Raw genomic sequence first — 27,178 nt, forward strand, 5'->3', positions numbered from 1 at the left:
GTAACAGTTTTAAACTGAAAGAGGGTAGATTTAGATTAGATGTAAGAAAGAAATTCTTTACTCTGAGGGTGGTGAGGCACTGGAACAGGTTGCCCAGAGAAGCTGTGGATGCCCCCTCCCTGGAAGCGTTCAAGGCCAGGCTGGATGGGGCTTTGAGCAACCTGGTCTAGTGGAAGGTGTCCCTGCCTATGGCAGGGGCGTTGGAACAAGATGATATTTACGGTCCTTTCCAACCCAAGCTATTATTTGATACTATGAAATCTAGAAATGCTTTTCAAGTGCTTGACCAATTTGAATCAAGGCGTGTTGCAGCTAGGGTGGGAGTCAAAACTTCTTTTAGTATACAAGGGAGTTTGAGAATTCACAGCAGTTCAGTAGAGAAGAATCTGTGAATATTTCTGTACATTGGCCATTTCAGATGGGTTAAGACATTTAGCATTCACCATTGGGTAAATGATCATTTATCCGTATATTTTCATGATGAGTTTATATACATATATATACATGCTCAAACCTGTATGCGTGTCTATATATATTGCAGCAAGATAGGCAAAGAAGGCATTTAGCATCTTGTAGCTTCAGCCTTTATAGGCTAAGCTGAGGTTTTTTTCATTCATTTGCCATAGTTAATATAAGATTAGTGTTGCATCATGGAGAAGATAATCCTGGTTTCAGAAAGCTTACATCTTAAGATAACTGAAAACAGAAGATGGGATATACGGGTAACATATACCAGCAGTAATTCCACCTGCAGGTTCCTCCATGTGTATACAGAATATGTTTCTTTGTAAATGTATCTAGAAAGGAATGATTCTTTTGAAGGAGGAGAACAGAACAGGTTCTCTAAAGCAGAATTGGTCTTGCATTATACACACACATGAATATCCTGGGAAAATCATGGAAAGAGGAAAAAGTATTTAATGGAATTTTAGGGTGACAGTTATGAGGCTATTAGGAAAAAGTATTTGATGGAATTTTAGGGTGACAGTTCTGAGGCTATTATATGAGTTTTAGTAAAAGGTGTAGGTGAAAATATAAATAAGAAAGCGTCAGTTAAACAGTATTTTAACTTGCCATTAATAAAAGGGATTCTGGATCTCTTGAACTAAAATGGACTGCAAAAAGGATTTGAAAGCAGCTTGCTGCTCCAAAAGCTTGAAAGTGAACTGGATACACCATTAAGATTTAATAATCAAAGTCATGTCAGCTGGAATAGTTTGGAATTGTCCTCTTCAGCATCATAGAAGACTCAGCAAATAAGTTGATTTCCCCTCACCATGGCACTAAGTAGAAGACTTTCTCTCTTGAAGCTTCAGATTGTGCTACAGCCATCATCATATTATATTTTATATTGTGCTGAATCTTGTATTTGCCAACTGGTTTATATTTCCAAATGCTATTCTGCATAATTTGCTTCATCCTTTAAAAGCAAGTATTTCAGAGGTGATTAGCATCCTTGAATAAATAAAACGAGGTATAAAGTTGTGCTCTGGATTCAAATTTACTCCACTCCCTTAAGCAACCTTAAACTGACATCAGTAACCACTAACGTAAAAGGTAAGAGAAGTGTCTTTCTGGACTATTTATTTTAAAATAGTCTGCACACTGATAAGTACTCTTCAAATCTAATGTATCTAGTAGCATCAGCATTTAGAGGCAAGATACAGTAGCATACAGTGCATCATTCTGATTTAAGGTGTTATTTTCATGCTTTTGGTGGAGATCAGAATGGATGAAGCTGAAACAGAACTGAAACTGTTCTGTTTTAGCAACTGCTGTTGCCTTCTCTATTGAGACACCATGAGGAAATAGGCAGATCTAAATTTAAGTGATTGGCGTGATAAAGAGACTAGAAAGAAGCTTTCTGCAGCTTACTTGCTTGTTTAGATAGTTAGGTATGTTGGTAGTCTAAAGACAGAAGAGACAGAGGAGAGAGGATGAAAATAGTCTAATAAAATACATACAAGTCTTCTCTTGACTCACCAGGAACTGATTGTAGAAGATACAGGGAAGTGCTGAATCTGATCTATTTTTTCCTTTTCTTACGTTCTTGCAGTTCACAGGCCTGCAAGGGAGAAACAGTCAGCAAAGTGTAAACATAAAACATCATAAAACAGGCATCCTTTAGGGACATTGAGGTATCTCGTATGCATCCTCTTAAATTGAAGAGATTCCGTTATCGGGAATCTGGTTTTGACAAGCTCATACCCTAAATACAAGGGATATAACTGCAGTTGGTGGAGAAGACTTGACAAATTAAGATGTAATAAGCACGTATTTGCTGGTAATACTCTTATCCTTTAATTTCTTAGCAGTAGAAGATAGGAAGTTGTTTATTGGAATGATATCCAAGAAGTGCAATGAAAATGATATCCGAGTGATGTTCTCCCCCTTTGGGCAGATTGAAGAATGCAGGATATTACGGGGCCCAGATGGCCTAAGCCGAGGTAAGCAGGGAGCTTTCTGATAGTACAGGGTTCTCCATTGGATGCTGCATTTTGCAACTCAAGGGAGCATTTCAGCTCTTTCTGTTATTTCCCCCACCCCGTAGGCATTTTAATTTCTTTATTCATCCCAGTAATTGTGGATGTAGTGAATGACTTAGTTCCTTTTTGTTCTTTCCCCAGGTTGCGCATTTGTGACTTTTACAACAAGAGCCATGGCACAAACAGCAATCAAAGCAATGCACCAAGCACAAACCATGGAGGTAAAACAAGTTAGTGGGTGTCAGAGGTGTAATTTGTCAGGCAGTCCCTATGGACTTTGGAGGACTAGAGAGAAGAGGGAAGGATAAGTGCAGTGTGTGTTTCTTTGCAAATACTACTCCTAGACCTTTGTGTTTGTTCTGCTCCTATTTTTAGAGCTCAGGCTAGAAACTTCATCTGCAAAGAAAATACCAAAATACAAAATAGAATTAAAAACAAATGAGATTTTGAACCTTTAATGAAATGTGCTGTTTGAATATATATATTTGTATGTATGCATTTAGTGGGAGGGGAATGCTTCCTATGACTGGGTCTTAATGCAATACTTTTGTGACTGCTAGGGATAGCACGTATGTATTTGTTTGAAAACCGTTTGCAGGGTTGCTCTTCTCCCATTGTGGTAAAATTTGCTGATACGCAGAAGGACAAAGAGCAGAAACGAATTGCTCAGCAACTCCAGCAACAGATGCAACAGATCAGTGCTGCCTCGGTATGGGGAAACCTGGCTGGTCTCAACACACTTGGACCCCAGTACTTAGCAGTGAGTTTCTGATTTGGGTTCTTTTAATCTCTTCAGGGATTACAGTGTCTGACTGTCTTGTAGTGTTTAATGTATGTATTTTTAGAGGGCTGCTGATGGATAAGAACAGGGTTCTTATTCCCATTTTGTGGATGAGGAGGCTGAAATGAAGTTACATGCAAACAGCTACTGAGGGTACATTTAAGTGAGGATTTCAACCCGAGTCACTGCAGCCTTAATGAGTGAAACTCTCCCCCCACCCCCCCGTGTTCTGTAGATTTGTGCTGGGAAGATTTTCTTCACATGTTATGGCCTCAGTGTTTACACATATAAATGCCCATTTCGTGTCTATCTGGTGATGTAGCTTTCGTATGCCTCTTCCATTTTTCCTTTTTCAGCCTGTATTTCTCTCATCCCCTTCCAGTGAAACCTAGAGCAGTACTTGGTGCTGTCCAGTTAGAAAAGGTGATCAGGTTGGAAGAGCCAAGCAACTGACAGTGCACAGGGAGGGGGGGGGGGGGTGTGACATGACACACGGACCCAACAAAACCAAAAAAAAAAACCCAGAAAATAGAATCTACTGTCTTTAGCAAAAATGACACAACAGAAGGTAGTCTGCTATTTGTAACTGATTTTAATTGATTTTCCTGAGTCCCTAAAGGGTGAACTTTTCATAAACTAATGTGCTCTGGCTCCTGTGGGTTGCCAGAGTAGATATGAGAACTGTACTCATGCAATATAAGGCCTGGGGAACAGAAAAGGAGAATTTCATCAGATTTTTGGTGTGATGTACTGTAGAAGTGGGGACATTCTGTCTTTTACTACTGCTTTAGGTTCGGTAGGTTGGAATTTTTTATAACAGCACCTAGTTAATGGAGAAAGGAATAGGAAATTCCTCTAAATAGCCTTTGAGCTGAGGCTTGAAGTTTCTCTCATGGCTGCTGTGCTTCAGGAAAGTGGAGGGGGTTCCCTTTCACGGTTGCTCTTTGGTTTTGGTATGGCATTTGACATTTTTCCTATGCTGGCAGTGTGTCAGCTGTAAAGCCTGGCTTGAGGTAGTATATCCTTAGGGGTGGCAGTCCTGCCTGAGGTGCTTTGAATAGGAGTTCTCTCTCACTACTGATTCTACTGTTTTTGTCTTGACATATTAGCTGTGAACTTCCCTCAACATAATCAATGTTGAGTGAGGAAAGCATTGTGCTGTTGCTTTGGCTGCAGTGTGATGCGTGGGCAGTGTGGATTTTCACTATGGTGGTGCTCTGGCTGTACTGTGTAAGGGGGATTCTCTTTACGCTTTGCTAAGGTGTGGTGCATGGGCAGTGGGAATTCCCTTTGTGACGGCGCTCTGGCTGTGGTGTGATGCAGTTTCTCCCAGAAGCGGAGCCAGCCCTCACTCTCACTCTTATTTTGTTTTTTGGTGTAATGTCTAGCTTTATTTGCAGCTCCTTCAGCAGACAGCAGCTGCGTCATCTGGAAACCTGAATACATTGAGCAGCCTCCACCCAATGGGAGGTGAGTTTTTTCCAGCAGAAGACAATTTTGGTGCCAAATAAAAGAGGAGAAGGGTAGAGAAAGTAGTCAAAAGGCTTGTAGACACATTAACCTGATTTGAAATAAGTAGTCCGGAGTTTACCCACTCCTTTGGAATGACAGGAATCCTCTGCTACAAGTGTGGATGTTCCTGCTTAATCTTAGTTAAACATTGTCCTCAAGGTAAGTTGTGGTATGCTGGTGATCTCCCCTGCCTCTGGCACTTAAAATTATCTTCCCTTATGGGTACAAAAAGATGGCTCTGTGTATTTGTTTTCATCCAGACTGGTGCATATGTGAAGCATTGTGTTTTGCCGTAAGCACTAATGCATGTGTTTTAATGATAATGAATTTCTAGGTTCCCCCTTTTTAAATTCTTTGTTCTTAAACACATATAAGTGGAAAAAGCAGTATTAGTAGGAATGTGAACTAGTCCTTCGTTCAGGTTCCTTAGTTTCTTCGTTTGAATTATGATTGATTATGCCATTGCTGTTAGGGAAATACCAGCTTAATAGGTATGAGCCGAATTACTTGCTTTGGACTGCTAGTCAGAATGTTCACGGAGTGTAGCAGTACTGGGGCTGCGAATTGATTATCGCTTCTGTCTTCACAGAGTGGAGAATAATAAAACACGTTAGTAATGTCATTCACCACATTCTATAGATTCTTCTGCTGGCAGAAAAACTATAGTTGTAGTTTTAATACAGAATGTTTTTAAGCTTTTAAAATTGCCCCTTGGAGCTGTACGGTAGTTTACAATATTACATGCTGTTTCTGTGCAGAGGTTGATCTGAAAGTGCTAAGAAAGTAAAGTGTCTTTGTACATCTGACTTGTGTTGGTACACCTATCAGTAACAATTACAAGCTTTTGCAAAGTGTTATGTTTTTGATTGTAGGAACTTTGATTTATATTTGCTAAACCTCTTGTTATGTTTACTTTTTTCATGTTAGACCTCTTCAGAGCTTGCCAAAAGCAATTTTTTAAAAATCAGTTTCACTAATATCCTGTGTGGTGGTGATCTATAATATATCTTGTTATGTACATGATACTGTTCCTGCGCCCCCTTCTTGTGTCTGTTTAAAAGCAAGTGGTAATAAAGGAGAAAAAGAGTACAGTAGTTCATGTTAATTGTTATTACTGTAAGGACTGGGGCAGGGAGCAGGGGCTAACTAGGTGAGGTTGTCTGTCAAGTTTCCAGGGTAGTTCTGTCCTCACTATTTAAAAAAAAAAAAAACAACCACCCTTTAAAATTGAGAACTCATACATATAAATAGCATGTTGCATGGTGCTTTGAAAGAATTATTCCAGGTCTGTGATTCTTCACAGAAAGAGTTTTGGTTTCCAAGTCCTGTGAATATCTCAGCTGATCTCCTTTCTTGAAATTCATGGAAAGAAAAAATAAGTTGGTAATTAGATCCCAAACTGTATCAGACTTTGTAGACAAAATTTAATCTTGACACTGTTCAAAAGCAGATGGGAAAACAATGTGATGGCAAGAGGACAGGTGCAGTGTGCACATGCCAGACTGCTTCAGAAAGGAGCAAGCTGCTCTGTTCTTCACTAACTCTAACACTTGCACTTTTAACCCTCTGTAGCACAATAAAAAAAAAAAATGCTTTTACAATGGCACCTTGAGAATCTATATAAAGGCAGAATCCTCTTGTTTCAGGCACTAAATGTGATCAGAGAAACAGACCCTGTCACAAAGAGAAAATAATTGAAAAGGATAAAAAAAAAACCAAATTAAATATGCTAAAGATAGTAGAAGATTTTTAGAAAAATTAATATTTTAAACTGCTTTGTCACTTACATTCTTATGTTGTCTGTTTATGTACTTAAATTACAAAACTGAGATTTTAGTAATTTGAGATGTGTGCTGTGTCACTAAGTACTTACTAAGCATCCAGAAGATGAGGTGCCGCATTTGCCTAGGATGTTTTGATGTTGTTATATGAATGGTGATTAGTTTAATTTTGGTTTTAATTTTGTAGGGAAGAATTACTAGGGATTGTCTGATGTAAGATGAAAAGAGGAGAAATGTTAGAATAAGCAAAGGTAGAGGGAAAAAAAAGGGAAATAAGGGAAAAGGGAAGAGAGGCAGAATTGGGAGAATGGAGCTAGCCTACCACCAAAGGATGGCTAAAATACAGAATTCAGAAGAAGTTTGGTATCAATGATGATCCCATGGCAGGAAAAGAGGGCAAAGTGCAGTGTCAGTACTGACCAAATGGTTTCATTCAAAAATTATGACTCAAAATTAAGGTGAGTCAGGTGAGTAAATTGACCGGTAGAAGTTCATCAACACAGGGATACCTTCCTCTTCCTGCAGTATTCCTGGCTGCTTACCCACAACATGCCTGATGTTCCCTATTTTCCTTACTACTTTTGTTTGACCAGCTGACTAGCCTACGCGTACAATGACTGATCTTGTGGTCGGGAGTTGCCACTTAACATTGTCTCACAATTGACTGTTGCTTCTTGGCTGCCAAGGGGACCAAGCAAAATGTGCTGACACTCAGCTGATGGTGGGTTAAAGGTGTGGCTTCATGTCCGCTGTGGTGTGTAGACCTTGAAAGAATTCTGCAGTTATTGCTGTTCCCATATAAAGAGAGTGGAGGGACACAAGAGACGAGGAGGTTATTGGCCTGGTGTCTAGACAAGTTCCCTAGCTTGCATATGAGCCGTCAGACCCTGGCTTAACTCTCAGTTAAAGCTGCTGTGCTTTTGTGACTGGAGAGAGTGCTGCTTGAGAATTTCTGTACTCCAGGTAGTCATGATGCCAGATGTAGACTCTGGTCTTTTACCAAAACTCATCTATCTGGGCAAAAAAACACTTCTTATACCAAAGAGTTATAACAAGGAATTGCAATGTAGAAAAGATCAGTAACTAGTATTAAGCCTGTTTGTTTTTAAGCTCCTTCCTTTACTCCCTTGTGATGTGCTGAGGTTGCTGGATCTGTTAAGTTTGGATGATGGTGACTGTTGTAGAAGAAACTCTGTACATTCTTCAATGTGTTGCAGGACTGAATGCGATGCAATTACAGAATCTGGCTGCATTGGCAGCTGCGGCCAGTGCAGCTCAGAATACACCGAGTGGCACCGCTGCACTCACTTCTTCCAGCAGTCCCCTGAGTGTGCTCACCAGCTCAGGTAAGAGACTGCCTATGCTGTAGCATGTTACAACATGGGTTGCCTTAGGAGTCGTTTCAGGGTAGATGTCACCTGTTTTGTCTGTCCCTTTTTGTCATTTTCATCTTGATTCTATAATAGATAAACAGTTTTACTAATAGATTCACCAGGCTTTGTTTAGGGTAGATATCTTAGCCAGCAGCAAAGGCTTTTTTACCTGCTGTGTTTCTTCCTCCAAATGGTCGCGTTAATTAAGAGTAAAAAGAATTTTTGACGTCATCACAGAATCATAGAATCTTAAATAGCTTGGGTTGGAAGGGACCTTGAGAGGTCATCTAGTCCAGCCCCCCTGCAATGAGCAACGACATCTTCAGCTACATCAGGTTGCTCAGAGCCCCGTCCAACCTGATCTTGAATGTTTCCAGGGATGGGGCAGCTACCACCTCTCTGGGCAACCTGTTCCGCTGTTTCACCACCCTCATTGTAAAAAATGTCTTCCTTATATCCAGTCTAAATCTAATCTCTTTTTAGTTTAAAACCGTCACCCCTTGTCCTGTTGCAATGGGCCCTACTAAAAAGATTGTACCCATCTTTCTTACTAGCCCACTTTAAGTACTGAAAGGCCCCAATAAGGTCTCCCTGCAGTAGAAGCAGAAGGGTAGATGACCTCTTTCTCATCACATACTCAGTTTATCTGTGATTTTAGGTAGGTACTGTGACAGATGTACCCTGCTCCTCCGGACTTGGAGACAGTACAGTTTATATTCCTCTGGCATTAATGAAGATAAGAATACTATAACTACCTCATAGAAGTACAATAAACAGACCCCTAGCACATTTATTGGAAAGCAGTTGACTAGAACTGAATGTATGAGTTGCACATAAAAATCAGCATCTTGTTCTTCTTGTTCTTCTGGATTTTTTTTGTGGTTTGTTGGTTTGTGGAGTTTTTTTTTCACTTTAGGTTATGTACATTATCCAGAGAAGCAGAGGCTAGAATGTCCAAGTAGTGTTCTTTTGCTGCCTTTTTGTTAAATGTGATCATTAAATGCAACAAATAAGAAAACAAAAATAAATAGTGCTTACATCAGACATGCTCAGTATTTACCAGAAGTGAGGATCGGTATCCTACTCAATTATTTCTATCATGTTTTCAGTTGTTTCTAAATCCAGACGTGGGAAGGGAGACCCTGTATTTTCAGGTTGTCAGTTTTCCACCACGTACAGCATGGTGTGTGGTTTTGGATTTGGGTTTTTTGTTTTTCATAAAAAGCCGAATTGCTTATCCAGTTTTGAATCCAGCCTACAGAGCTGATATCCTCACCTGTGATTGTGAGAGACCAAAGGGGACTGGGAGTGTTTTGAAGTTCCACAAGTAGCTTTTTGTATTCCGCAGGAGGACCAAGGAGCTGCACTAAGAGATTGTAAAGAGATTATAAGGAAAAGCCGTTTAGAAAACATTATGTCATGTGATCAGGAGTGTGGGTGCTTTGCACATTTTTCTACTTAGAGAAATCCCTAAGAAAATTCAGTTCAATGAGTGTTCTGTTGCTGAACAGGGGGTTTTTTACATAAAAACTTTGTGGTCTGCAGTCCTTAAAGATCAAACAGACTTTCTCTTGACTCCCAGCTATGGTATCCTATTCCATAAGTAAAAAAAACACCAACAACAAAGAGTTGAGGCTGTAGAAGAGCTGCGTTTGTAACCCACTAATGCTTCCTCATTGTAGAGAAAGCATAAAGGTGAATATATTTGAGAATATTTTGTCCCATATTTCCTTATGCAGTAGCAGAGCTGGAATTGCCAGGTTACAGTATGCCATGACTGGCGTTTAGAACTAAGATTTCCTTGTTGGCGCTCTCGTCTACTGACTGGAGCAAGTTTGTTCTCTAATTTGTTGAGGTGAGGAAAGGGACTGGCAGGTTGTGAAGTTCTCAAATGCCAGACATGCTGGAAAAGGCAGAGACAGCCTCTGCTCAGAAGTGTACAGTGAAAGGACAAGGGCAGTGGGCACAGGTTGCAACAGAGAAAATTCTGACTGGATATAAAAGGGAATATAATTAATGGAGAGAGTGATTAAGCTCAGGCACCTGGTGCCAAAGGGGCTGTGGAATCTCCATCATTTCAGAGATTCAGAATGCAATTGGAGAGGACCCTGAACTGGCTGACCTAACTTAGAGGTTATAGCAGCTCCGAGCAGACTATTAGGCTAGATGACCCACAGAGGTCCCTTTCAACTTAAGTTATGCTACTGTTGTGTGATTCTTTGGGATTGGTTTCCCCTCTGTGAATTTTGGCTGTTCCACAGCACTCTGCAGGTTTGTTTTCCCTTGATGAGGGACATACCCCAAGACTCTTGTTCCGCTTTTGATCATGCTGGTGGAGGGGCTAGGGGGTGGGAAGCAGTCCATTTTTAAGTACCTTCTGTACTGAATCCAAACATCTTTGTGATTGCCAGTCATATCAATAAGTGATTGTGTGTCAGCAATCAAGTAAACGTGATGGGTCATTTGAATTAATATCCTATACAGATTTATCAGTCAGTTTACTCTTCACAGGCTCGTAACATGAAGCAGTCACTATTATATTGCTCTTTAAAATTATACTTGAAATGAAGTTTAATGAGTAGAGATTGGCTTTGTTCAAAAGAATTAGAAAGTTCTGCAGGATATGTGGTCTATATGTAGTCACTGACATCAAACTCTGAAACAGTTTTAGTGCTTTTCATTAGAGGCATGAATATGCTTAATCTTTTAAAACTGTACTTAAACTGGGAAGAGGGGAAGTGTACAGACAGCATTCAATCTCATGATACTTCCTGTAACTATACAGCTTTTTAGCTCTTTACTCTGAACAAGCTATTGTCTATTATAAAAGCAAACTTGAAATTCTCTTTTGATTAGTATCTATATGTGCATTCACACTGTGTGCATCCATATAGAAGGCTCTTGGACTCCATGCATTCAGAGCATCCCTTCTGAACCATACCTAGACCTTGAAAAAGTTCAGTATGTAGCTGTTCAGTACCATGTGTTAGTAAACGCCTGCCTTGTGTGTGGGACATACAGCAGCATCTACTGTAATAACCTCTTAAACCTAACTGCAAATGAGATGGCTACTGGTTTGACTTCTATCCATCTGTTATCCACATGTTCACCTGATGCTTATTTGGACACCTCTCTCAGATGGTCCTCAAATTGCATAATTGGTGGAAAAATCCAGACAATCATTATGCACAGTTATTTTTTTGATTTTTTTTTTTTTTTTTCTCCCCATCTGCACTGATACCTGTTGTGTTTGGGGAACTTGGAAGTGCACACATTCCAGAGTCTGTGGTCTATAGATAGATTACATGTCAAAATGGTTGAAGTTGGAGGTGTGAAGTATTGTTGTTGTGTTGTCTTCCTACTCATTTCAGACTATTTTGTTTAGATATTTCAAAGTAGTGTTGTGTGCTTTGATGTAGAATAGGATGGAGCAAACCTTTCAACTTTGCAATAAAGCAGGTACTCTTTGGATCTGAACAGACTGCTGCTGCATCTGACCATAGGTAATCCATGTGGCAGTCATTTAAACCTCTAGTTTGTGAAAGGGCCATTCAGGAAAATATTATACAAGTATTTCAGGACTGGAGTGTCTTGTCTGCCATGTTTTCAACTCAGACATCAGTGAGAACTGTCTGCTCCAGAGCATAATAGAATGTCTGCAAAAGATGATGTATGTTTCCATTTCTTCTTCTTTCAAAGGCAACCGTCACAGGTCCAACAAAGCCTAGATGACTTTGCTGCCCTTAGTGTGTTTCCAGCCAAATTGCTTTCAGAGACATCATAGTCTTTCTGCTTTTACTGGAACTAATTCTGATGCAGTTCAGTCAGATTCATTGCCTGAATTTTAGTGCCCTTTAGCTCATTGCTTGGATGCTAGATGACTGAATTGGAACAGACTTACTGTTCCCTCAGTTTACCTACCTCCACAAGTTGGTAGTTGATATCCTTGTCCAAGTTTCGTTATCTTTCCTAGCTATTTTTTACTACATATTCAAATTTTCTGAAAACCTTTTCAAGTATTTTCAGTGAGTTCTCTTAGAGTTAGCCTTTTTGACTAGATACACCTCAGTAGATAGATCTAAGAAAACATAACCTCGTTAGCAAGTGGGGAAAGAAAAAATGAACAATCCACCAATAACTGAACAGAAACAATGTGAAGAATTAGGGATGGAGTAAGGAACATGTATAAAGCTACACTGGTTTTCCATCCCCATTACTATGTGGGATTTTTCTGATCTAAAATAATACATAAAAAACAGAAAGGATGACTAGAACTGTGGAACTCCTTCTCTATTAGGACCAACAAGGGAACCTGAAAAATAGAAGGCTGACATGGGAGGAGGATATGATTGAAGCCTACAAATACATTAGTGTTGTGATGAAGACAAATAGGGAAAGACCAGTCGTTAGATATTTCAAGACAAGAATTACAGGATATCAGGTGAAGTAGTCAGCTGACAGTTCAAAAATAAGAAGAGCTATTTCTTTGCATAGTGCATGATTAAATTACAGAACTTGTGCCTTATAACATAGTAGAGTCAAAAAATTTGGTGTTCAAAATGCACTGAAATTATAACTTTAATACAAAGACATCGCCCTTGGCTGAAAAAATGCTAGTCACAAATTGCTGCACGGATATATAGACTATACCTAGGAAACATTCCTTTGTAATTGCCCTGTATTTCTAATCTACTGTTATTTATCTGCCTTTAGTCATCATCAGAAGTGGAGTGCTGACTCAGTATGGCAATTCCTATATACATATGATAAAGAAAATAAACCAAACAGTGTTAAATTTTCTTGTCATTTTCATTGCTAAAGCATTTCTTGTTTTGCTTAAAGAGATTTCTGATAAAGTCAGCTAAACTAAAATAACTGTTCAGCTTTTTTAGTTGTTTAATTTCTTTAAAAACTAGGGAGGGCATCCGTCTTGATTAATTGTTTTTTTCCTATACCGCTACAATTTTATTGTGTTGTTGGTTTGGTGTTTTTTTAACGGTGTTCTCATCTGTCAAATGTAGTGTCTTTTTGAATTATGCAGATTAGCAATGAAGTGTTGCAGAAGCAAGTGATATTCTACAATCGAGGCAGCTGTATCGTTTCTGAAACCTGGCTTTTATTCAGCCAGCTGTGCTGTTTTTTTTCTGCCAACTTGAGGGTTATACTGTAACTTGTTCTCTGTATTTTTCCAACATTTAATATGCTACTAATAGCAAGATGGGAAGTGTCTGCTTTTCTTCAGAGTAAGTATCTTAAAATATAGTTTGGGACATTGTCTTTCAATTTCTGACTTAAGAGAGGTTGTCTAGAACTTCTCATAGTGGAGTTTTGTCGTTTCCTCTGTCAGTACAAAAACTAACAGTGATATGAAGTGCAGCTCCCTGTGTTCTCATGTAGCTTTTGTTAGGTACAGCTTTTGCTGAGTCTTGGTAGGCAAGTTTGCTGCATTACTTTTAAACATTTACCGTATTCCAATCCAGCAGAGACTTTGTGCTACATATATGAAGTAGTGAATACATAGTGTGCGTGAATCTGCTTGAAAGATGCAAACAATTCTTTTAAGAGTTTTAGTGGATGTACACAGCATAACTGAGAATCACAAAAACACAGAGGAAACTGAAAATGCCTGAATTTCAGTTCTTCTGTTACCCACTTGGTCAAACAGATAAATTCCTCTTGAAAGCAGACTACAGGATGCCTGTACAGCATCAGTCTTCGGTATTTTAATTTGTAGAAGCCATAAATATTTTCTAGTGCATCTTGCGCAGTAGATTTAAACTTCTAGCTTAATAGCAGTATGCATAGCTTTTCTTCTTTACCTGCTTCAGATTTCGAAGTAGTCCACAAACCTGTTAGGAAAACTACTGCTATATAATCATAAAAATACTATTCTTTTCTTAATTTATCATGTCCATAACCTTATAGATGACCTTAATTTGAATTTCTGTTTCTTTTGATATACCATAGTGGCAAACTTTTTTTCTCATGGTTTTGATGTCTATTTCTGTAGAACTAACTCTACCTGTTGTAGAATTTGGCAGGCCATGTAACCTGTTAGTCTGCTAGGTACTGTATCTGTAGATTTCTCTTACTGAGTAAATGTGGTTGAATATGTTATAGTGGCACAGTCAACAGAGGATAGACTATGTATTTTACATGTTCGTTCTAAGACTTTTCTTGCCCCTAGCCCCAGCTGGTGCAGTGGGATTTTTAATGGAAAATTATTTCATGCGTCAGAATAATCTGAACATCTGCTGTTCCTGTTCTAGCAGTATGAGAAAACCATATGTTCAGTCTGGAGCTTTCTGTAATATCCCTAGTATCTGTTTTTCGGGTCTTGTTCACCTTGTGTGAGGTTTCAAGGGTAGATGGTGATACATAGCAAGTGATTCTTTCTCACTTTAGTCAGCAGGAAACAGGCGTTGCTGCTGGTCACCTTATGTTGAGGTACAAAGTTAGCTAACATTTGTATATTGTTTGAATCTTAGTTGTCTTACACTTAATGAAATTATTATTGCTACAGGAGTAGATGTTATGATGAAGTAGAAATTTTTCAAAAATGTAGGAAGGGATTAGAAGATGCAAGCAGTACAATCACTCAGGTTGTGTGGGTTTGAGATTTTGTTTGGACATAAAGTGTACTGTGTTGCCTTGATCTGTTCCTTACTAGTCTTATCTACAGAAATAACTTCACAAAGAATTTGAATTATCAGGACAAAAAAATGTGCTTGAAGTTTAATTATCTTATTTTAATAGCAGGTTCCTCACCTAGCTCCAGCAGCAGCTCCTCTGTTAATCCAATGGCTTCTCTTGGAGCATTGCAGACGCTGGCAGGAGCTACAGCAGGCCTCAACGTTAGCTCTTTAGCAGGTAAGCTATGTGTTGTGGTGGGCTGGGGGAAGAGCTGATTGTCATTCCTCAGGCTGTGCTAGTTCTGTGCGATTTTTTTCTGCTCCCTGCTTTTTGTCATAATGCAGAGTGTCTGAAAAATAATTGGTCTGGCTCAATGGAGGTACTCAGTCATGTTATTTCCTCTTTCTTATGCAGGAATGGCAGCCTTAAACGGAGGACTTGGCAGTGGTGGTCTCTCGAATGGGACAGGTAGCACAATGGAAGCCCTCACGCAGGCTTATTCTGGAATCCAGCAATATGCTGCTGCTGCATTGCCCACACTCTATAACCAGAGTCTCTTAACACAGCAGAGTATTGGTGCAGCAGGAAGTCAAAAAGAAGGTAGGCAGAAAGTTGTAGAAACAACCTGAGATGGGGTTTCGAAAGGGGGAGCTCAGCCCTTGCACCACCTTATCTGCATAGCTTTATTTGGCAGCATTTTGTAGAATCCTAGAATTACTGAAGGTGAAGAAGGAAAGCCTGTGAGGTTTCTCTGTTAAGTGCTGTCCAAAGTAGTTTTTGTACAGGAGGGTTCTTCCAGGGTTTGTCTGGTCTTTAATGCTTAGTAATCGTACTCCTCCATTTTCTCAGAGGACAGGAGAGTGTGAGTCTGTAGCCTGGCAGATCCCACTGTCAGAAAACCACTTGTGGTTTTGTTAATTTTGTTGTCTTGGTCCTTCACCTCTTCCCACAGATACTTCATGCCAATCTCTTTACCCTTCAGATTCAAAATCAGTTTAACACATAGTGTAAAGTAGTGAAGAATATAGGACTAAGTTTTCAGCAGAGTGTAGGATGATGTTCAGAAAAGAATCTGTCAGATTACAAGTAATGCAATTACTTGTATTTTATATTGAGATTTACTTAGTTTCTCTGGGCCACAAGCTTAACATAGCCCTTTTTGGTTTAGTCAGCATCTGGGGCTCAAACTTACTGTTCAGCTTTTATTACAGCAAAGATCTGTGAACCAATTTTGGCACAATGTGGAAATTGCAAGCAAAAATGGTGCTAAAAAAAAAAAAGAGCTAGAATTGAATGGTTAATCCCAGCAAAAGGGTCATGCTGATTTATTCTGGAATCAAGTACTCCACAGAAGTGCAAACAGCAGGTTCATTGTTTTATCTAGAAAATTTGGCTGGAGTGGCTCTTTCACTTTTTTATTTTTTGTGAAGTGGATGTCTGTTGTCCATGCTCTTTCTGAATTTATATTCCTACTTGTTGTTTGAAGGTCCAGAGGGAGCCAATCTGTTTATCTACCATCTCCCCCAGGAGTTTGGGGATCAGGATCTGCTGCAGATGTTCATGCCATTTGGAAATGTTGTCTCTGCCAAGGTTTTCATTGACAAGCAGACCAATCTAAGCAAGTGTTTTGGTATGTTGGGTTTAATTACCTGTAGAAAGGTGGCTGCTTTCTCGTAATCTCTTTTCCAGTATATTGTCTAGTCTAGCTTTTAATTCAGGTAGTGAATCCTTCTCTATAGTCTTAAAAAACAAAGAAATAAATCCAAGCTCTTTCAGCAATGAACTGTATCTTCCTGATCTTCATTGTGACTTTTTGCTTTTCCTGATTTCATATTGTTATGCCTCATTATACTGTTTTGGCCCTATGTAATTCACTATGATTCATGTTTGCAGACTGTAATCATGGTATAGTTCCTCCTCTTCTCCCTTTCTGTCTTTTCACTAATTGTTATGTTGCTGTATGTACTATTTACTGTGCTATCATTATGAATGATTTCTATTAATATTTTTATATATCATTTTTATGGCTACCATATAGTACAGGAGCATTTTGAGGTTTTGTAAATGCTCCGAAGGCATTTTTTAAAGCCTCCTCCTAATTTTTAAAGCGTCCTCCTAATTATTGAGAGCTTTGTAATAGTAAAACCATTTCAGCTGTTATTTATTACCTAACTTTGGTTGCATCTCGTATCCTAATTTTGCTCTGCTTATTGTGTATTTAGATGGGAGGCACATCAGGGTGGGAGGTGTATCCTGCTGTACATCAACCTGTCGTGCTACTGTTACAATCCAAGCAGACTATTTTCAGTTAACTGCTAAAGTCTGTGATGCCATAAGAGCAAAGAACGTATTCTTCCTTAGCTTGTGTAGTAGGAGGCTGCATATGGACCAAAATATTCATGGTTTTGTTTTCCTCACTTTGAAATCTCAGTGCAAGCAGTTGTAGCGTTTTTGTAGTGCTGTAAGCTCTCGTGACTATTTTGATAGATGGAGATTTCTAGTGATGGTATAGGAGAGGTGAGCCTTTCTCTATGATTTTGATAGCTTTGTGCCTACATAATATCCTGTATTTTTTTAGTATTTGAGCCAAAAGATGTGGACAATCTGATGCTTTGTGAGAACACAAATACATGCTGAGCATGAGGCTGTAACACCTGCATATGAAATGCTTTCCCCAGCTAGTGATGCCAGCCATTGACTGGAGTTGTTTAAAATAGGTTCCTTCAAAACCTTGGAGAAGTTTATTTTGAGAATTCTCTTTCCCTGGAAAGATACACAACTTTTCATCTGAAAGAAACCTAAACATAATAGTGGTAGAAGTGCCACACTGCCTTCACAGCTACTTCACTCCAAACAAATCTACTCCCATAATGCCAAGAGGGTGATTTCAGTCTTGTATCTATGATGAGCTTTCATATATAGATTAATTTTCCAGGTTTGGCTTTCTCCCAGGTGTGAGTTCTTATAAAACAAACAGCAGTACTCACTTTTATTGAAAGACTAGAAAATGTTATTTTAATTTCTTGAGCTTTGTATATCCATTGGCCAAAGTTCCGTACATCAGAAAGCAATGCTTTGTCTGAGAGCCCTTAGTAAGAAGTTTTTGAGAAGAGTCTAAAACACTTGTGAGTTTCTGACAATGGCATTTCATGCAAGCCTCTCTTACCTTGTGAGTACCTGCGTTTCCAGTTTCTGGACAGCTTTGGCATGGTGTAATTATGTCTTTTCCTTCCTTCAGGTTTTGTAAGTTACGACAATCCTGTCTCTGCACAGGCTGCCATTCAGTCAATGAACGGCTTTCAGATTGGCATGAAGCGTCTGAAAGTACAGCTCAAGCGCTCTAAGAATGACAGCAAGCCATACTGAGTGCCCCTCCCCTCCGGGACTGGAGTGAGAAGGATCTTCTGGTAAGTTGGAGAGGAGCGCACTTAGTGATTCGAAGCCCTAAGGCTGTGTTTTTACAGTCCTGGAAGCTGATTCATGCCTTCTATCTGGCACACCTTCCCCTGAAGACTCGGCTGCAGCCTCTGCTGAGAATCCCGCTTCGGATGGAGGACAAGTTTGTGCTTTTGTTTCCAGTGTTTTACTTTGGAGTTTAGGTGCCATATCACTGAGGGTTTTGTTTTTTTGTTTTTTGGTTTTTTTTTTCCTCCCTTATTTGAAGTTTGCTGTGTTTGTTATCGGTGTGTGTTGAGAAGGACCAATGCCAGCTCCTTGGGGATGGGGAGGCAAGGTTAAGGGGAGCAGCATAAACTGACACCACACTGCCTTGGGGGAGAGAGGAGAAGGGGAAGCAGAACTGACACCACGCTGCCATGGGGGAGAGGAGAAGGGAAAGCAGAATTAACTCAGAAGAGCTGATGGAAACAAAGATGGGGAAGGAAAACTGAGTCCATCCAAGTTTGGGTGAGCAAAGAACAGACTCCATGTAGCCTTTGTCACGCCCCATCCACTCTGAAATTTCCTTAACTGTATGCCATGGTGGGGATTTAGTAAATCATCTCTAAAGCAGGAGACAGGCTAGAAGGGTAAACACATTAACAAGCCAAAGGAAAACTGCAGTGATTTTTTTTTTTCTGTATATAGTGTTTATATAGCACTGTGAATGTACACAGCACTTTACAAAATTGTTAGATAATGTCCCTGCCCAGAAAATTTCACTATTTACAGTTGAGTATTAATGATATGCAGTGAATTTCTCCAGATTTAAGAAAACTTATCCTATGTACTTTATCAAGGTTTTGTAGAAAGGTATAGAGAGAGACAGGTTAGTCTGGATGAATACATCTGGGACTGGAAACAAGAAACTTCTGATGCTTGGTAACTTGCAGAATTTTTTTTGATATTTTTTCTTCTTAACAGTTCATCACATTCCCCATTTCTGTGGAATAATGTGCTTTTTGCAGACTATTACTTTGAATTCATTCTCATATGCATAATGTAAGTGCTGTTTGTTTCTCTATTAAAATGACTGTTAAATTGAGACACAAAGCCCAGAGTTACCCTGACACAGCTCGAGGCTCATACACGTTCTCATAGGATTTGATTTCTCAGTCTTAACTCTGTTGCAAAGATAACTTTAAAAAAAGCCAAACAAACAGCAAACAAAAAACAATTTGTACAGTGATTTGGTCTAGTAATTAGGTATTTCTTTATGCTGCAGTTTTCCTTTAAGGTGGTGTGTACCAGTGCAAAACAGGCTAACACAGGAGCTGTGGAACCAGAGCAGAGTATTGACCCATTCAGTCTTATTCTGCCTGTTGGTACAAGCTGTTATCTTCTATACTGAAGGAAAATTGAACACACCCCTTCAGTGAACACACACTTTTTCTGCACACTTGTGAAATTGCTAATGCGTTGCTAAGGGCCTTTGTTATACACTGGTTTTAGGGGGCTCAAAGGACTTTTGACACTCTGGCCTGAGTTGTTTTAAGAAATCAGAATCCTGTTTTATAACCACCAAAATCCACCTCTGTCACAAGAGGAAGTTTACAATTTCTGTGTGTCTTTAACAGAAGTTCCATTTACCTCATATTTTCTCTTTTTCCTTGTTTTCTTTGTGTTCCTGGTTTGTGATGCTGTTTCCCAGGGCACCAGCCAACACTGCAGTCTGGGAGCCAGCTGCTAAATGATGATTGTGTGGGTCAGACACGGAGTTGGGGCTTTCTGTTCCGCTCCAGCAGGAGGAACGCTAAACCCATCAGACCTGAGATAGCCTTCAGAACCCACAGCCATGGGCAGTGGTCTGTTGGAGGTGGTCTGTTGGGAGTGTCAGGCATTCCCAGGGACTGGGTCCCCTGGGATCTCAAACCTCGTAAGTGCAAGGCCTGACACACAGCACCCAAGAAGAGCCCTTTCCATTCTTGAATTGAAAATCAGAGAGTTAGTTGATGCTGCTCTGTCTGTCTCGATGGCAGACAGGTAGATCTATCAGTATTATTTAAATAATTTGGTGGTGGCAAAGGTTCGAAGGCCAGATTGCCAAATTTCCAAGTTACGCTGGCATGTGGTACCCTTCTGTGTTAATTATTTGAATCTCTCTAGAAACGTAAACATACACTAAAGTGAACCATGTACACTTGAATTCTGCGTGATGGGAAAGATGTGTCCTGGTTTTCTGAGAAAAGAGTGTTGGAGTGTGAAGGCCTTCAGGGTGATAATGGAATTTTTTTTTTTTTTTTATAAATAATGTACTTTTCAAAAAAAGGAAAAAATTAAAAAAAAAAACCCACATAGTTGGGAGCAGCTGCTCCAAGTGCAACCTGCTGTAACCAAGAATGTTGTTTCTATTTTTATAGAAGTTTTATACCGCTCCAGGGTGGAGAATATTTATTACCTAAATTATTTCACTGGAAAAAAAGGCCAGGGTTTTGTAGAATCCTGAATGTGATTGTTTTACACACATAATGATGTGCATGATTGAAACTACTGATTTTCAGTGGCCTGTTTGCAGCCCAACAACTGCTAAATGGGGAAGATGAACGCTGTGAACCAGTGGAGGAGAGCACTGTGCTCTGGGGTCTCTACAGTCACTCTTACCTTCTTTGCACCCTACCCCACTGTACTATCTGAGACCTTTGTCCTGCTTGTCTTTTAACTTGCTGCTCTGGCCTCTTTACTAGTCATTTCAGTTGCCCAAAATTAGGTATTTTAGCTTCTGCATCCTATATAATACTCAATACTGTAACTTACAGATCAAGCTTGGCATTGTTGCAAATAGGTGCAACTCCTATTGACTTCAGGAGATTCACCAGTTTACACTGTGGCTTAGTTTGATCAGTGACTCCTCCCATACACAATCACCTAAGACACCAAACTTGGGCTAGCTCTTGTGCCTTATTGGCATAACTGTAAGTATTGCCGAAAAAAAAACAATCTATGCAGGTTAAATTTTAAAAGATGTGATCCTCAGATGGTTTGAAGCAATGCAGTACTGCTCTCTTCAGTAGAGCTGCATCAGTTTTCACCAGCTGAAGATGTTGCCCTTTTTGTGTATTTGTTTCATATTTCCCTTTCTTGGTGTATCAGTGTATATGTTGCCAAAGTTAATAAATGTATCGAGTTTGTGACTTGGGCAGATTTTTTTCTGATAACAGAATTGATCAGATAAAGTCAACACTTCTGTGTCTGTTTGGTGACTACCACTGACTCTGGAGATTTAGGCTCTTCTTGTCTTCCAGTCTTAAGCCAGTTTTCTTCCTCACTCATTGGCAGGAAAGTCTGGGGTTTTGGGGACTTGGGGCTTCTAAACTTTATTTTATTTTTAATTCCTATCATGCTCTCATTCAAGTGCAAATCAAATCAGTGCCAAATGCTTTATTTCCTAGATAGTAGGATAAGAGTTGGGTGAGTTCAAACAAACTGCAGAAGGATTGGCCTAAGTCGGCACATGGACAAAGTATTCTGTATGCTCATAAACCAAAGAATCTGAATTTTCTACAACAAAAGCTAGTAGGACTTCTGATTAAATAGAATTCCATATTACATGTGCAACCAGGAAGTACTTATATATTTTTAGAAACAAGATGGAAATGGCCTACTTCAGAGATCTGTCGTCTTTCTCAGAAGAAATTTGATTTTACTACATAATGCCATAATAAGACAAAAGTATTGTGAACATTTGAAGTCTTAGTCTGATGCTACTTAGTATCAAGGAGTAAAGGAAATCATAGATCCTTTGGTCCCCTAGATAATCAACAGTCCAAAATAGGGTAGCTCTTTGTAGTTTATTCTTCCAGTAATACAAAGCTTGCATTATTAGAAAATGCCTTTGCTATATAGTGATTGTATTTTAATCTAAGCAGAATGAGGATTGGAATTTTTCAAAAGTATCTGAGACAATGATGGTGAATATCTCTGTATTTTAATGTTAAGGCAGCTTACTACCTGTGAGCGCTACTATCTGGAAAATAGGTTCCTTAAAATTTCTCACTGGCAAATACATCTATAAAGAAAAAGCTTTTAATCTGAATACTGAAGGTCACAAAGCATGATAGATTCTGCTTGTGTGATAGAGTTAACTAAAGTGTTTCTTCTTATTAATGGTTGTGAGTTAGGGAAACACAGTCAAGCAGAATGAAATTTTTCTATTTCATTTGGAAGTATCTAAAAGCAACTTGGATAAAGCCAATTGCAAATGAAGGCTGCAACTGTGAACACGTAAAATGCTTTGAGAGCTTCTTGTTGCAAACATTTAAACATAAGGATTGTTGTATATCCGTGAGCATACCTACCACAAAATGTAGAACACAGAAGGCAGAACTATCACAGTTGTGAGAATAAAACAAGGACAAACCGGCATAACATTCCCCAAGTCATTAAGTTCTTATCCAGCATCTCATGGCTCTGCTCTTGTAGGCCAGTCCTACCTCAGGACTTTCACGAAACTTAGTCTTTCCCCTCAAAATTGCCGAGTGAAGTATTTGTAAAATCTCTTGTCAAAAAAACGCCAGACAACTCACACAAAGAATTTCTACAGTGCATGCTTAGATGTCACTTGATTTGATGCTGCTTGTTGTTTCTCATGCCTCAGTTCGCGATGAATTTGCCTTCCTTATTTAGGACTGAAATAGCTATCTGCAAATTATCTAGAGTATTTTCTAGAACTATAGAAATAACTGGCAAGAGTTGCATTGTATGCTGTTTGCTGGGGCTGGTTTCAACTCCATGCTAAGTCTCTTCCCTGAATTGGAAAGTATGAAGAGCAAATGAATCTCAGCAGTTCTAGTAAGTGGAGTGTTGCAGGTTTAGTGGACAACGAGCTTGTTGTTGCTTTGGAACCAGAATGCAACACTTGCCGTTCTCAAACATGCTATAAATGCTATGAGATAATACACAAGTCTCATCTTGCTCTAGTCTCTAACCAGCAGCTTTGATATGTGCTGCAGAATAAGGCCCTAAACAGGAGATACAGGGGAGTTGGGGGGCAGGGAGGGAGGAAGAAAAAAGAACACACTTGATTCCTCTCTCTCCCACCTCCCACATTCTTCCCAAAATGTTCCTTGTCTCTTGTAGTTCATAAGGTGAGGGGAGGAAACAAAGGTATCTATATCACTTATTATGAGAATTATTTTATGTATATACTCTTCAAGAAAGCTTCAGGAAACACATTTTTTCTACTCATCAAACTGGCAACAGTGACTGTAGAGCTTCTCAGAACCCAGAATCCCCTCCTCAGGAAGTCAGGGAGGTGGGGACTGTTTATATAAAAGGTTGGGAATGGAAAATCCCTGTGCAGGTCTAATGGTATGAAAAGTGCTCAGCTAGGACAAGTCTTAACTTGCAGTCAAGTCTTAAGGAATTCTTCTCTGATGCGTGGAGTTTTTGTCTTCTATTTTTTTTTTCTTCTCCTGTTCCAAATCACCTACCCCCAGTTTCATGGGCTCCTAGGGAATGAGAAAGGACTGTAGCTGAAGGGAAGAACATGGATTTCCTGGGCTACCACTGCCTAAGAACTTCCCATGTTAGGATGCAAGAAAAGTCTCAGCTGTCAAACCACCTGTGAATCCCTTGTGTCCTCTGTCTTGTCTCTCATGGTCTCAGTCTCTGTGGGCAAATTTTAGCCCTGGAGCTAAATTTTTTGCAGTCGGTCTCCTGGGGAGGGAGCTTGCTCTGGTCTTCTCCTAAACAGAGCTAGTGGAGACACTGGGCACGGGGCAAGGTGAATGTATGCTAATCAGTGTGTCACTAGGCTGTGGAGTGCTCCACAGACTGGGTGTTGAGAGGGAAGTCCAGGCCTCCGCTTCCATTTGGTTTCTGGCAGTTTGATGTTTACTTGGTGTCCTTCATGTACTTTGACTTTTACTTGTCCATCGTTGGCATGTGCTGCCCTTCCCTGTCAACCCCCTTCCCCAGGAGATCTCATTGTACAGTGCCCATTCTTGTTCTCTCTCTGTGTTTGGATGTACTGCTCTGTGTAACTCAGTGGGTCTCCCTCTTTCTGGTTTGTTTTTTTTTCTAGATTCCTGCCGTTTGTTCATCGTTGTGCCTAAAGCATGTCGATGTGGCGTTCAAGTACATCGTCCAAATCCTTGTCTCTTCAGCTTCTCTGATGCTTGAACTCTCACCTTTGACCTTGTGTTGACCTTTGATGCTGATGTGTATTTTTATTACGTTTGTTTCTTTTTTTTTTGTTGGTGGTTTTTTTTTTTTTGTGCTGCCAAATTGGTTTTGCTAGAAAGACTGCTGAAGGGGAATATTTAAACTTGCATTTGAATATAAAAGAATTTCTATTTTTCTAGACCTTCGTAAGATAACCACTTGATTTTGTGAATCTGATTCTTTGTAATTGTCTTCAGAGCAGCCTTGCTAGCATACCTTGTGGAGTATTTGTATTTCTGTGAACATACAGCCAATCACTTTCTAGGCTTAGTTTTTTCTGTGTGCTTAGTTTTAAAAACACAGTTTCGAAGAAAAAGTCAATTATATGGTGTGACTCAATCTTTCAGGAGACTTCCTAGTCACATTTTGCTGATCTGGTTTCTGTGCTTGAGGAGACAGCATGTGTTTTTATGAGTTCAAACTTGTGACTTGAGTGGCATCAGCAGAAAACACTTGAACTACATTTTCTTCTGATTGTAGCTACATTTTTGCTCTGGCATTTATTGATTTTTTTTTTTTAATTATTATTTTTATTTTTATTCCCCCCCTCCCCGCTTCCCTGTGTGATTATCAGTCTGCAGTGAAAATTTGATCAAATTTGATGTTGTATTTTGTTCAGCTCCAGCATGTTTGGGTTTTTTGTAACTACAATCTCCTCAGCAAAATGTGATGTTTTTGTTTTAATCTTTCAAACTAAGATAGTGCCCAGAAATGTTTTGCATGTTTCCTGCTGTTTTCTTCACACCCTCGTATATATCACCTTCACCTCTGTTTTCTATAGTTTGTGCAAAAACTGAGCAATTTAATGGGTTTCAAAGGTATCCTTTAAATTGGTGGTTTTGGTATGACAAATATCTGATCAGAAGCCACCTGAGGGCATCAACCTGTGCACTTAGACTGTCTGCCTGACAGAGCACCTGGACCTTGTCCAATCTCCAGTGCTGTCAGAGGCTCCCAGGGGGCTTGGTTGCACTGTTCCTGTAGTGGGAGGTTTTGGTGGAAGGGGACAGCTGGGGAGCAATAAGGTGGGGGAACTTCACAGTGTTTCTGTTTCTAAAGTTACCTGAAGCTAGGGCTGCTTTGAAACACTCTTTATGAGCATTTTGCATAATTCAGGGCACATTTTTGTGAAGTCCAGCCCCAGTTTAATAGCATCAGCCAGACGGTGGCAGGATCCTGGAAGGATCTGGGTTAGCTCTTGAAATAAAGTGTTTGAAATATCCCAGAGGAAGCATTTGTAAACCTGGTCCCACAACTGCTGGCTCTTTTTCCCAAGTGACAAGCACAATACAACAGCCTCTGAAGCTGTTACCTGAACAGGGTACCATCCCCAGCTCTCTTCTCAAGGGCCTTAGCTGGGGAATCTCTGCGGAGATTTTTTAGTTTTTTGTTTAGTTTTTAATTGGGTAATGAGCTAAGCAGTTTTTCTGGCTTGCAGGATGAACTAGAACAGGTTACTGCTTTCTGGGTAGCAGGCTTCCCCCTACCCTACCCATCTGCAGAGGTAGAAACTGGGATGTAGCTTCTAGATGAAGGCACCTGAAGAGTGTGTGCTGTGATGAAGTTTCAGTCAGAAGGAGACGCAAGCTAGTGTAGGTATCTTAACAGTAGAAAATAATGTGAAATGAAATCCCAGGGGAAGGGGTTTTGCTGAGAAAACAAATCGTGTTTGATTGGATAGAAATCTTATTTTTGACCAGTGTTTGGGGTAATGCAAAGGTGCAAAAGAATTTTTTGTCTGTCCTACTCCCAAGTTGGCTGAGGATAGCATATCCTCAATAGGTATTGGCTAGACTTGTGTAGACAGTCCTTAACCTGCTCATCAGACAGAACATGTCTCGATATGGTACATACACCTGGGAGTGAAGCAGGACGAGAAAAGGATAGAGGCTTGTTTATTTGGGAGGTAGGGTTGTGGGCTGCCTGCTGTTAGTCCCACAGTCTGAATGCACAGGGCTATGTGTCAGTGGGGGGCACTGATACCCTGCAGTGTATTGAGTGACTGCCAGCACGTTCTGTACACGCGCATTTGGTTCCATAAGGAACTTTGGGGAAACCTGTGGAAAAATATCTGAAGAAAACCAAAATGCCAAACGTTGAATGTTTCTTTCCTCTCTTCTTTCCTTTTCTTCCTTTGGTTGTTTTAATTGTTCTGTGGTGGTTTTAATGGATTTGAGACAGCGGAGCAGCAGCTGCCTTTCTGATTTTTGGCTGCTTTTTGTGAATAATTTAAAAAGAAAATTTACATTTTGGAGACAAACCTGTGGGCTTTTTTATTGGTACAAACATTGTATTTAACACTAGGGGTTTTGTACAGTTTTTTGCCTTTTCTACTAGAAAACAATGTAAAGTGATTCACAATGTGACGAGAAAACAAATTGCCACTATGACCAAATGTAGAGTCTGTTCTGCAGTAACGGGATTTAATCAACTCGAAGTCGTGGTTCAGTCGTAGAAATGCTTTTCTTTACCTTGTTTGAGCTGTTCCTTTTTTTCTTGTTTTGATTTGCAAAACAAAATGTCTTTTTGTGTGAAATTGTGTTGTACTCTGTAGAGAATTACGGATTTTACTTTAATGGTTTAAAAAGCAGAGGAGCATGTGTTGCTTTTCTGATCTGATCACAGAGTTTGTGTAGTGGATTTAAAAATGAAAAGATTTGTTACAAGTTTGGAACGAGCGAGTATGTGTTAAAGGAATTTTCTTCCTTTTGTGTGTGTGTTTTTTTTTCTTTTTGTCCCAAAGGGCAACTTAAAGCTGTTTTAATTGCACAGACACACCGACAACAAGTCATTTTGTATATGCCAAGTGTGGTACCTTCCTTTGTTTATTTGCTATTAAACTGTTTGAGAAGAGTCCTTGTGTGTTGTATTTGTGTCTTAAACTTGAGGCTCTTTTTGGGTCCAGGTGTGGGAAGATGAGGAGAGAGATGAGAGAACTATCCTCCAGTTTCTTAGCTATGAGTCACAAAAATTTTCGTGGCCCAACACTACTTGTTCTGGATGTACAGTATA

General features: G+C 39.7%; 1 protein-coding gene across 21 annotated transcripts in view; it reads left to right on the forward strand.

The window, feature by feature from the left end:
• Positions 1-27,178, forward strand: part of CELF1 (CUGBP Elav-like family member 1) — a 67,796-nt gene that overhangs the window by 33,555 nt on the left and 7,063 nt on the right. For 9 of the 21 annotated variants that reach the window (XM_075427426.1, XM_075427425.1, XM_075427427.1 and 6 more), the window contains 9 exons: positions 2,313-2,447; positions 2,628-2,707; positions 3,085-3,246; positions 4,656-4,737; positions 7,778-7,906; positions 14,690-14,803; positions 14,981-15,166; positions 16,053-16,196; positions 17,805-26,400. In XM_075427426.1, the coding sequence (XP_075283541.1) occupies positions 2,313-2,447; positions 2,628-2,707; positions 3,085-3,246; positions 4,656-4,737; positions 7,778-7,906; positions 14,690-14,803; positions 14,981-15,166; positions 16,053-16,196; positions 17,805-17,932 (1,160 nt within the window). In that variant the 3' untranslated portion in view covers positions 17,933-26,400. Of the gene's footprint in view, positions 1-2,312; positions 2,448-2,627; positions 2,708-3,084; positions 3,247-4,655; positions 4,738-7,777; positions 7,907-14,689; positions 14,804-14,980; positions 15,167-16,052; positions 16,197-17,804; positions 26,401-27,178 lie in introns of those variants that run through there. The other 12 variants (XM_075427435.1, XM_075427439.1, XM_075427436.1 and 9 more) reach the window with 9 other exon arrangements.

The sequence above is a fragment of the Opisthocomus hoazin genome, chromosome 7, assembly GCF_030867145.1.
Source record: "Opisthocomus hoazin isolate bOpiHoa1 chromosome 7, bOpiHoa1.hap1, whole genome shotgun sequence".
Taxonomy (NCBI): Eukaryota; Metazoa; Chordata; class Aves; order Opisthocomiformes; family Opisthocomidae; genus Opisthocomus; species Opisthocomus hoazin.